Raw genomic sequence first — 11,428 nt, 5'->3', positions numbered from 1 at the left:
TCTGTTCTCCTGACAGCCTGTCCTCTCCCACGTTAACGGCTGAGCTCAGCCCTCGCCCCTGCCCCGTCCCCTGCCCCTCAGCTGGGGTCCCTGGGCGGTTCGCGCAGACACCCATGCTTGCTACGGTGTGGAGGATCGCAGCCACAGGCGCCACCAAGTGGACACTCTCCAGATAACGTGAGAAGAGCCCTATCCACAGCCTCCCTCTGCCCCTCATCTTTGGGCCCACCTTGCATTCTTTTTTTTTTTTTTTTTTACTCATTCTTTTATTTTATATATTTTTTTACATCTTTATTGGAGTATAATTGCTTTACAATGGTGTGTTAGTTTCTGCTGTATAACAAAGTGAATCAGCTATACGTATACCTATATCCCCATATCTCCTCCCTCTTGCATCTCCCTCCCACCCTCCCTATCCCACCCCTCTAGGTGGACACAAAGCACCTAGCTGATCTCCCTGTGCTGTGCAGCAGCTTCCCACCCACCTTTCGTTCTTAACTTTAAATTCAAGAGGTTTTCTTCCTCCAGTGCCAAGTAGGGGTTGTCAGTAAGGTCACAGACATCCAGGGAGAGGACTAAAACGGGCTGCTGTTCCACAACGCTGAACTCGTGTCCGCCATCACCCAGCTGTTAGCCTGAGATGCTGTAAATAACCCAGTTTACACCGCGGTGCGTTTCAGTACGTAAAATATCATTTTGTAAATGCTTACGATGAAAGACAATTTTTACCCCCACCAAAAAAGAAGTGGAACTGATGTTCAGCTCACGTAGGCTGTTAACAGAGCCCAGGGAAATATGTAATACAATCGTTTAAAGAGATTTCCAGTAAGAATGGGGAAAGATTTGGCACTCAAATCAGTTTGGGAAATTTCACGCCAAACAGCTGCCTGATAGCGAGGCCCCTAGAGAAGTACGTTATGTTCACGTGTTTGTTATGTTCTCTGGTACAACCACGTGTATGCTCATCTGTCAGGGCGCCTCTCCCGGCCAGCTGTCTGTCTCTGCATAACTCATCATGACTCGAGTTAACCGTCCAAAACAGCCACAGCCCCACTTGTTACTGTGAGAGCAGCTCGTGATGGCGGAGTCCAGAGAGGCCTGAAGAAGAGGGGGAAGCCTGGAGAGCTTAGAGCCGTTATTCCGTAACTCTCGGCTGTGGATGCAGAGGCGGGTCAGCCCTGGCTGCTGGGTCCCTCCCCAGAGCCTCACACTGCCACCACCTGGGGCCTCGGGCCTCCTCCTTTCCCCCACGCCACAGTCTCCTTTCTCAAGTTCCCCACCCAAGCTTCTGCCTCGGTCTCTCGGGGAAAGAAATTCATCAGCATCTTCAGAACGGCTGCTCAGAGAAAGAGGCAGCCTTCTCTCCACGCTGTCAAGCAGCTTCCCGGGTCTGCAGCATCCGCTTCCGGTCACACCCTCCGCCCCCTCACCCCATCGAGACTTCCAGAAGCAGTGTGGGAAAGCGCTACCTACACCTGCATCATGAAAAGCACTTTCAAAGCCCCCACCCACCCAAGAACAGATTTCTGCATTAACAAAGGCTGTGTATCACCCGAGTCCTGGTCCCCGGTCAAACAGCAGGTGACAACCCTGTCCTTCAAAAGAGATGGCAGGGCTTGACCTATTTCTCAGGGCTCTTCTGGACAGCAACCTCCATCTCTGGCAAAGAGAAGAGCCTGGTGTCAGGGGAGCCGTGGAACCAGCTGCGTCCTGATCCATTCTGGGAGCAGCTGGGCCCTGTCAATGCTCAGGGGAGCCTGGGATTGGTGACCGAGGTGAGAGGTGGGGACCTGTGTGGGCACGAGGGCCCGGAGAGACCTGACAGAGGGAGGAAGTATGTCTTCAGTCCCTGGATTCTAGGAGCTGCCCCGAAGAAGCCCCCCCACGAAGCTGCATTAGATACCCGTTTACACTGGGGTGGGGAGTCAGGGAGGACTTTTCCTGATTCACTTGCCAAGCCTAGAAGCATTGTTGACTCTCCTGAGATCACAGAGGTGGCTGCACAGGCCCCACCCCCTTCCTACAGCCCTGGTTCCCCCTCCCTGAGCCAAGCCCCCCAGCACCCTGGGGAGCTGCTGGGCAGGGGGCAGAGGTCTGTGGGAGCGGAGGGCTGGCACCTCCCACTCTCCCCCAGGAACCATCAGGACATGAGGGACACAGGCCTCCCTATTCCTCCTATTCCCGTTTGCCCTGAATGTCCCCACTCCAGCAGTGGTGGCGCCCAGGCCCTGATTGCCTCAAGGATCCGATCTGAAAAAATGCAGGCCAGCGGTACCTGCCACGCAGACCGGAGGCTGGGTGTATTGGGGCGAGTGGAAGGGCTGGTGTGTGCACATGTGTGCTCAGCTCAGGAGTGAGGACCCCTGGCCTAGCGGGAGGTGGTGGGCGACATACACGAGGGCCCAGCTCTGACCCTCGATCCGCCCCTCCTCACTTCTGCTCTCTGGACCCAAACCAGAGGATCTGGTCTAGATGAGCCTCCTCGAACTGTATGTATATATGCAAAGGCCATTGTTCTGGGGAGGGGCTGTAGCTTTCACCAGTGTGCCCAAAGCAGAAGAACCTCACTCTAAAACCCTCTGACCCAGCCTGACCCCTTCAGAAACTCTGCGGGGTTCACCCCGGCTTCAGAGCAGGCAAGGAGAAGCCCAGGGGGGCCGCAACCAGTCCTCAGAGCCCTGGGTTAAGGCTGCTTCTCCAAAGGCCCCTTGAAAAGGTTTCTCTGGTGCCTAGAGGCTGGGCAGGAAACCCTGAAGGCATCTAGGAGGCCCCAGCCTGTGGATTGGTGAGGGAAGACAGGCCCACTGGGGCCAATGAAAGGATGGGGGGGGGGCGTGCCTCAGAGACCTGAGTTCTGGTCCCCTCTGCCCCGCTTCGAGCACATGCCCTCAGTCTTCCCTCCTGTGGGATGGAGCGGCAGGCCCACATGCCCTGTTCTCTGGCTCAGCCCTGTCTGACTCTCCTCTCTCCTGTCTGAGGCTTTGGGCGGGTGGCAGCCCTTTCCTGCCGGCCCTCTGCCCACCCTCGCTCTCTGGCTCCACCCAGCCCCCGCCAATCTGTGAACCTCCCGGGAGCCTTGGCCCCTCCGAGTCCCCTGGGAGGCCCTGGGCTGACCCGAGAGCCCAGGGCCCCGGGAGGAGTGGCCAGCGGTGAGGAATCCCAGAAGCCCCTCCGAGGGAGACCCCTCCAGAGACCTCCAGGAAGAGATCACCGCGACACAGGTGCAGGAGCCTCTCATGGAGCCCCCAGGCAAGCGGCCCCTGCAGGAGCTCCCCGCAGAAGAGTCCGTGTCTGAGGACTCAAGTACCGAGGCGGCTCCCAGCAGGCATGTTCTCTACGTGGGCCACCTGAACCCCCAGTTCTCAGTGCCCGTGCTCGCCTGCCTGCTGCGAGACGCCCTGGAGCGGCTGGAGCTGCCGGTGGCACGGGAGCACATCCAGGTGGTGAGGCAGCCACGCAGGGCCTACGCGCTGGTGCAGGTGGCCGCCCACGAGGACACCCTGGCCTCCCTGCCCTGGCGCCTACACACGGCCTTGGAGGAGCACCAGATCATCAAGGAGCTGGTGGCCCCCGGGAAGGAGCTGGTGCTGGGTGAGGGCCGGGAGCCCTCAAACCGCAGAGAGGTAAGTGAGGCTTTCCCCGAGCCGGGCGGCCCTCCAGCCGCCGAGCCTCACTCGCGGGAGGCCTGGGTGCGGATGGCCCGTGCTGCATGGGGGTGAGGGGTGTCTTTGAGAAACTGGGGACAAATCTGCAAACTTGGGGGCTGCTACTCAAATGACTATGGTCCCAGAGGGACACTGGAGGGACACTGACCCTTAGAGTTTGCCTCCAGCCTGGAAGCACATGAAGGAAGACCCGAGTATCGGACCCTCCCCGGGCCCGTCTGCATCCGGCCTCTGGGCCGGGTCAGCCCAGGCACGAGGATACGCAAGGGTCCTGGCTTTCTCCTTGGCCGACCTCATCCGTTCAGTTGCAAAAACCAACACGGGCTCCGTCGGGCAGTACAGCAGAGTAGAGGCTCCACCCTGCCCTCAGGGAGCCCTGCATCTACGAGCCTTCGGACAAAGACTCCATGCCATTTAAACTGTTGCAGAGCTAAACAGCTCAACGGGCTTACATTTCAAGACCTGTGGCCTGATGGCATGTTTGTATGATAGTTGGTGGTTTTCTCAAGTCTCCGCTAAGTCTGTCTCCGCTGGGAGCTGCAGGGCTGGTAGGGATGTGCCTCTCATCGCTACACCCCAGCCCACACTGAGCTCCCAGCCCTGGACGCCACCTCTGGAGGCTGGAGGGCAGCAGGGAGCTAGGGAAGGGTTTTAAGGGAGGAATGACAGTGTGACTTGCATCTGGGGTCAGCAAAGAGGATGGATAGGACGGGGAGAGCCTGGAGGCCGGGAGTCCGATGGTGAGGCCCAGAGCAGGGAAGCGGCCCTGAGCAGGCTGCTCCCAGAGCCCTTGAACGGAGCAGAAACCGTGAAAGGGACTCAGGAAGGCCGGAGGAAAGTAGAAATTCAGGAGGACTGGTTCAGCAAGGCTTTCAGGGAGATCAGGAAGAGGGTGGCATCTCTGGGAGCCCCTCTCAATTCAGAGACATGCAGCTCTGTCACAGGGGACCTCAGGGTGCCGAGGTGTCTCCTGGGATGATCCAACCCTGCGCCTCAGAGGCTGACCCGCAACCCAAGTGGGAAGAGAATGGCTGCAGGTGTCCCAGGTCCCACCCGGGAAGGAGAGCGCCTCCTACCCATGTGCATCCCACAGTTCACCTGGGAAGAGGGCAGCCTCAGGGGAGGAGCACTGGCTGGTTCCAGCCCTTGACCCAGCAGGGTTTCCCGCACTGGCCTTGGGATGGTGGGCAGAATTAGCCCCCTCTGCCTGGGAGGAGCATCAGGATGCCCGTGTGGGCTGGGCCCTGGGCGGATGGGGTGGGTGGAGGGGGGGATTCTGGCCGCCTGTCCCTCCTTTGGCCGCCAAGGTCAGGGCTCCTGGCTCTTGCCTGGGCCTATACACCCCACTCTTATCCCCCACCCCAGCAGGAGGAGGACAGCGGCCCCAGCCCCAGCCCCAGCCCCATCCTGGGCTCCAGCCCCTCGCCGGCCTGGCTCGCCGGACCCCTTCCTACCCAGGCCCCCACCCCACGGCGGGACTCCCCGGGCCGGCCCAGTGGCACGCGTTCAGACAGCGCCATCGTGCACCAGGAGATCCTGGGCCAGGAGTGCCTCTTCCAGGGCGCCTTCCTGGGCAGTGAGACACGCAACGTGGAGTTCAAGAGGGGCGGCGGCGAGTACCTGAGCCAGGCCTTCAAGCACCACCTGCGTCGCTACGTGTGCGCCTTCCTCAACAGCGAGGGCGGCAGCCTGCTGGTGGGCGTGGAGGACAGTGGCCTGGTGCAGGGCATCCGCTGCAGCCACCGCGACGAGGACCGCGTGCGCCTGCTGGTGGACTCCATCCTGCAGGGCTTCAAGCCCCAGGTCTTCCCCGACGCCTACAAGCTCACCTTCATCCCCGTGGTCAGCACCTCTGCCACCGGCACCCCCCTCAAGGTGAGCCCTGCCCCCAGCGCCCCCAGGCTGCCCCGGAGCCAGCGAGGCGGGATTGGGGCTGCACACCGGCCGGAGCAGTGCCCACAGAGCTGCCGCTGCCCTTCCCCAGGTGATCCGCCTGAGCGTGCACGCCCCCAAGGCCCAGGCCCAGCCGCAGCTCTACGAGACGGACCAGGGGGAGGTGTTCCTGCGGCGGGACGGGAGCATCCAGGGCCCCCTGTCCGTACGCGCCATCCAGGAGTGGGGCAGGCAGGTAAGTGGCCCAGGCCGGGCAGGCAGGGTCGGGGCCACGCTGGCCCTGGGCCCCCCGGCCACCCACTGGGTAGGCTCGCAGCCGTCGGGTTTCCTCTGGTGCTCCCCAGGGGCTGGACTGCAACAACCCCGTTACCGCCGGTATCCCTCTGCAGTGTAGCTGGGGCCGCCGGGAGAGTGGAATGTTGAAGTTCTAAGACAAACCAGAGGGCTGCGTTTGGGCGGAGGCCCTTAGGACGGGGAGGCAGTGAGTGCTGGACACAGCACTTGGACACAGTCCCAAGGAAAAGCCTTTTCAAGAGAGAAACATAGGTGACAGAAAAACAGAAGAGGGCAAGGGGCTGACAGAGAGGGAGAAGGACATGGCGGGGGGCTGCCAGCCTGAGCCTGCCCTGGTACTTGTGCAGGCTGCGGAGGACGGGTCACCCCAGGGTCTGGGATGCTGGCAGGACTCTCCCCGAGACCCCAGGGCTGACTTGGTCAGGGGACCTGGCTCCTCCACCTGCCAGGGCCAGTACGGTGCCCAGAGACCTTGAGCAGGCCCCCCAGGCTCTCTGGGCCTTCCCCTCCTCCATCAGTTCAGCCCCGGTTCTGAGATGATGTCAGCTTAGGCACGCTTCTCCGATGTCCCCTTAGAAGTGGACGGCCGAGCTGAGCAAGCTGGAGGAGAGGCTGCGGGTGCTGACGGCCGAGAAGGAGCAGCTCCAGCAGCAGCTGCAGCGGTACAAGCCCACCTCCTGCACCTGCTGTGTCCTGTGAGGGCCCCAGCGCTCTACCTGGAACACGCAGGGCTGTCCTACTGACCCTACGTCCCCCCAGTAAGGCCAGTCTGGGCTGCTCAGAGGAGGATGGGAGCGCTGCACTTGCTGGCTCCCTGTACAACAGTGTGCTCCCAGGGGCTGCTCCCCACGGGGTGCCAGTCCTGAGCAGGCCCCGGTCCGTGTGGCTGAGAAATTGCGCTTAGCACGATCCCCAAGGGAACTTGCTTTCAGAAAAAGCGTGTAAAAACTTGGCCAGAGCTCTCCTTGGGCTGAGCTGTAAGGGACCGTCCCTCTGGGTCTCTGACTCCCGTTGGCTAGGCAGGGCCAGAAAGGGACTTGTCATCTTGGGAAAGCCCCTCTGCAGATGGCAAAGTACATTGGTAACCGCGGTTACAGGGTGGACAGGCCACCCTGCAGACCCACCCCTGGCTTGCTGGGATTTGGGACTGTCAAAGCTCTGTAATAAATTACATGCCCCCGGGCAAGGATGGTTCTTTCTAGAACACTTGACTGGTTGGATGCAGCTGGGTAGAGTCCCATGCCCAGCCCACTTCTGTCCAGGGGGCCCCGAGTTCCTCCCCTGCCACAAAGCTGTGGGGTAAGGAGCCTGGATGGTTGGGTTCCTGAAGACGGGTACCTTAGGGCAAATCATAATACCTCTGCTTCAGTTTCTTCAGCTACAGGACAACAGGGGACAGCTGGCACCCTGCTTCTCTCCAGCACACACCAACATCTGCACAGGAAGGGTCTGACTTCCATTCCATGCACCCTCCAGCCACTGGAGAGGATTCCTGCTCTGGCCATTTCCCCTGTCATCTCTACCAGTGGAGCCAGAGGCTCTATAAAGCCAACATCTGCACCCGGGCAAGAATGGTTCTTTCTAGAACATGCCTGGGCTCAAAGACCTCCAAGAGCTCCCCATCTCATCAAGAGCAAAGCCCAAACAATAGTCTACACAATCCCCCCTGACCAGGCTCACCTGACCTCAAGGCCTCCTGTCTCTTGCTACTGCATTCCAGCTACACTGACCAACTTGTTTCATGAGCACACCGGCCTCAGGGCCTTTGCACTGGCTGCTTCTGCCTGGAATGCTCCACCCTCAAGTGGAGAGGAAAGGAACTTCCCTACCCATTCTATTGCAAATTACACCCCCCTCCCCCCAGCACTTCCATTCCCCGCTTCCCTGCTTCCATCTTTTTTTTCTCCAGAGCACCTGTCAGTCACACTCTGTAGCTTTTATCTGTTGTTTCCTCCTCACTAGAATACATGCTCATGGGGACGGGGATTTTGGTCTGTTTTATCCACTGCTTTAAGTTTAGAAACTAAAACATAGCTGGCATGTGGTAGATGCCCAGTAAATATTTGCTGATGAAAGAATCAAGGATACTCCTAAACTTGGGGCCTGAGGCACTAGAAAACCATGAAACTTTGTCGAAGAGGATATTTCACAGGACTGGGGGTCCATGGAACACACTTCAGTGATCCCCTCTCCCTCCCCCAGCCTAGGGGTCCTTGGCCACATCCACGGAGTAGACAACAGAGGACTCCTTGTGGGCCAATCACAACTGCTCTGAAACTTGGTTTTCCCATTTACCAAACACACTGGTTATAGGGACCTAAGGTGGTAATGGATGCCCATCTCATGATGGATTACCAACCCACTGAACTGCTCGGGGTCACTGACCTTAGGGCCTGAGCCAGCTTCTCAGAGGCCGTTTAAGAACTGCACAGAGGGGCTTCCCTGGTGGCGCAGTGGTTAAGAATCCACCTGCCAATGAAGGAGACGCGGGTTCGAGCCCTGGTCCTGGAAGATCCCACATGCCACGGAGGAACTAAGGCCATGTGCCACAACTACTAAGCCTGCGCTCTAGAGCCCGCAAGCCACAACTACTGAGCCCATGTGCCATGACTACTTAAGCCTGCGCGCCTAGAGTCCGTGCTCCACAACAAGAGAAGCCACAACAATGAGAAGCCCGCACATCGTGACGAAGAGTAGCCCCCGCTTGCCGCAACTAGAGAAAACCCACGCACAGCAACGAAGGCCCAACACAGACATAAATAAAATAAATAAATTAATTAAATTAAAAAAAAAAAAAAAAGAACTGCACAGAGGATGTGCAGCTCGAGAGGTCAGAGGGGACCCACTGCTGAGCGCCCCCCTCGGGCCAGGCGCATGGACGCCCAGGCACAGCGGCCCTCGGAGGTGCTCTACGAAGGCAGAACCTGTCCAGATCACCAGGGCTGAAGAGAAGGGTGGGGGGACTTGGCCAGGCTTCCTCCCCAAAGAGAAGCCTCCGGGCACTGGGCAGCCAACACCGGGCGTGAAGGCCACCCTCCGTACAGTCTCGGCTTTAGCCCTCGGCCCCGCTACAGCCCTGTCTCCACAGCCAGGGTGGTAGGCTGGTGGGGCTTTGCAGCCCCTGGAGAGCCATCCTGGGGGGCGGAGGGAGGTCCCTTTTCTAGAAAGGTTATGCAAGCAGCCAGCACTTCACAACCGGTCAGCGGAGGCCCTCTCCAAGCAGGGGCGGGCACAGCCGACCCTGCGAGGCTTTGAAAACTGCCCACTGTTGTAGGGAGCTGCTGTCACCAACAGGTGTAAGAGCCCTCAGTTTGGGGAATGGCTTTTATAAAAACGACTGAAGACTGTCTGATGGGACCACCAGATGGGAGAAGGGGTTAGAATTCACCCAGTCAGCCACATTCCAAGCACCCAAGCAAGTACGAAGGCCTCTGTAAGTGAAGACACTGTAACTCAGCCCGTGAGAAACACTGACAGAGGCAGCTGGGTTGCCCTGGGTCAGGAAGCGGTGTTTCCACTCGGGCTTCGGGGCCTCAGCCGTGATGGTGGCCTTGGACCAGTGCATGTTGGGACAAGAGGGAGCCCGCTTCCTTTCTGGGTCTCTCTGATGGAGGGGCTGCGCCAAATGGTGAGAAACATTTTTCTCTCAGCCCCCCCTTTCTCAAATGAAAACAAGCAAAGCCTGCTGACCGTTGACAAACAGCCCAGCCTGAGCCCTGAGCCTCGGCCTCAGACACACTCTGCAGAGAAGCTGGCTCACGGGCAGGTGTGCTCCGCAGCCAGAGGGCGGGTGGTCCCGATGTTGCCAACGTGCCCCAAGGAGCGTGGATTCAGTATCTCGAATTTCACTTTGGAGGAGAAACCAGTGAGGCCGACGACCTGCACGCAGAAAGCCTGGGTGCAGGAGGGCTGGCGGGGGAGCGGAGGGGGGAGATGAGGCAGACCTGCTGCCCCGGTCCACGCCCGGCAGAGGGACGGGCCTGCTTCATAAATACTACATCTGTTCCGCCCTTTCTCAAGGTCGAGCAGCACACTTGCACCGTGCTTCTTTGTGTCTCTACAGGCTGAGAACCTAAATTTGAAGCCTCTTTGGAAAATTCTGGTTCCTATTAAAAAGCAAGGCTCCTCTCTTAGCTTTTAAACAATCAGATCACCCACCTCAGGCTGCTGCTCCCCAGGACAGGCCGGCACTGACAGCTCAGGGGACGCACACAGGCCGGCCCCACGCTCAGACGGCGCCCATCCGGCTGTGACACAAGCATTACAAACAAAGTGTGTCTCTTGCTCTGCGTTGTTTATTTCTTAAGTTAGAGTATACACCGAGTCCAGCCAGGATATAATGGGCACGCAGCTCTGCCTGTCGTTACACCACATTAAGAAAATAGCTTTTCATATTGCATTTCAACCGTAGTAACACCATTCTGGAAGGAAAAAGTCCCCTTGAGCAAAGCTGTAAAGTCCCCTCGAGCAAAACCCCATATGAGCGGGGTTTAGAGGCAGTTTCCCCAAAAGATTCTTTGTTAAGTGACCCCTTGATGCAAGGAGTGATTCCCAAGAAGAGAAGCGCGGCTTCTCAAGAGGACGCAGATTCTAAACTCAGACTTCAGAGAGACAGAGTTCTTGCCGTTCTGTGTGATGCCAAACTGACTGTCCTTTTGGACAACGAGTCCTCCAGCATAGGGCAGAGCCGACTCTGTTTCTGGTTTCACTGCTCTTGGTCAAGCAGGGTTCCGGCACTGGGTTGTGGGCACCAGCCGGACTCGCCCCTCTCTGCCCACACAGGCCGCACGGCCCACCTTTTACAATGGCCTCGGCATCGGGGGAAGAAACAGCTACACGCTCGAAGCCACAGTGACGCAAGGTGGCTGGAGAAGCGCGGTGACCGATGGGCTCCCCTGGCGCCCGGCCATCACCTGCTCCGCCCGGATGTCCTGCTTCTCGCCCGAGGCTGGAGGACCGCAAAGGAGAGTGTGGGACACCAGTCAGCACACGCTGCGGGAACCGGTACACACGGCGGGGCATGCAAGTCACAATACCTTCCCTCAAAATAAAATAATCTTAATAAAAACATAATTTAAAGGAAGTGTCAAAAGCTGAATGTAAAATCAAAGCTGTAAACTCTTGAAGTCCAAAGCCTCTCTTCAAGAATCATCCCTGTTTAAAAAAAAAAAAAATTGAGCAATTACATGATGTACGTTAGAGAAGTTAGGATTTGTAGTCAGCTGCTATGGTAAACTATGCCTGCTTTTTATCGAGGACCAGTCATAGTAGGAACCTAACATGAATGAGAAGCTAAATTTCTGATCCCTATGGAATTATACATTTTCAAGATCTTACATGGACTCCACCTCTGCCCCAATACAAGCGTTCTTTTCCACAGCACTAGGCTCTTAACAGTGCCACTGACAGGGAATACATGCTCCAGGGGAGGCAGTTAGAAATTCCGTATCATTGACCAAATATCTACCCCTTTACTGTTACAAAGTTTCCTTCTCTCCACGGCAGTTACTTAGACTATCAAACTGCCTACAGCAAACTATCTGGTGAAGATTAATGAGTACATCAGTGCTAAATGC

The 11,428-nt window shown here is 57.9% G+C and overlaps 2 protein-coding genes across 4 annotated transcripts in view; one reads left to right on the top strand and one right to left on the bottom strand.

Moving 5' to 3' along the window:
- Positions 1-2,147: 2,147 nt before the first annotated feature.
- SLFNL1 (schlafen like 1) lies at positions 2,148-6,551 on the top strand. Its single transcript, XM_057545975.1, has 5 exons — positions 2,148-2,271; positions 3,127-3,623; positions 5,034-5,540; positions 5,650-5,793; positions 6,429-6,551. Exons 1-5 carry the CDS (start codon positions 2,148-2,150, stop codon positions 6,549-6,551), a joined length of 1,395 nt encoding a protein of 464 aa, XP_057401958.1.
- Positions 6,552-10,127: 3,576 nt separating this feature from the next.
- CTPS1 (CTP synthase 1) overlaps positions 10,128-11,428 on the bottom strand; it is a 29,944-nt gene continuing 28,643 nt past the window's right edge. For all 3 annotated transcript variants that reach the window (XM_057553816.1, XM_057553820.1, XM_007164677.3), the window contains exon 19: positions 10,128-11,006. The gene's annotated coding sequence lies outside the window, so the exon portion shown is untranslated. The remainder of the gene's footprint in view (positions 11,007-11,428) is intronic.

The sequence above is a fragment of the Balaenoptera acutorostrata genome, chromosome 1 (assembly GCF_949987535.1).
Source record: "Balaenoptera acutorostrata chromosome 1, mBalAcu1.1, whole genome shotgun sequence".
NCBI lineage: Eukaryota > Metazoa > Chordata > Mammalia > Artiodactyla > Balaenopteridae > Balaenoptera > Balaenoptera acutorostrata.
This window is presented reverse-complemented; position numbering and strand designations above follow the sequence as displayed.

Excerpts from the sequence above, each read along its gene's own strand:
- SLFNL1 (XM_057545975.1), top strand. The coding sequence starts at position 2,148 with ATGAGGGACACAGGCCTCCCTATTCCTCCTATTCCCGTTTGCCCTGAA. Across the intron at positions 3,624-5,033 it reads AGCCCTCAAACCGCAGAGAG|GAGGAGGACAGCGGCCCCAG; the intron begins GTAAGTGAGGCT and ends CCACCCCAGCAG. Across the intron at positions 5,794-6,428 it reads TCCAGGAGTGGGGCAGGCAG|AAGTGGACGGCCGAGCTGAG; the intron begins GTAAGTGGCCCA and ends ATGTCCCCTTAG.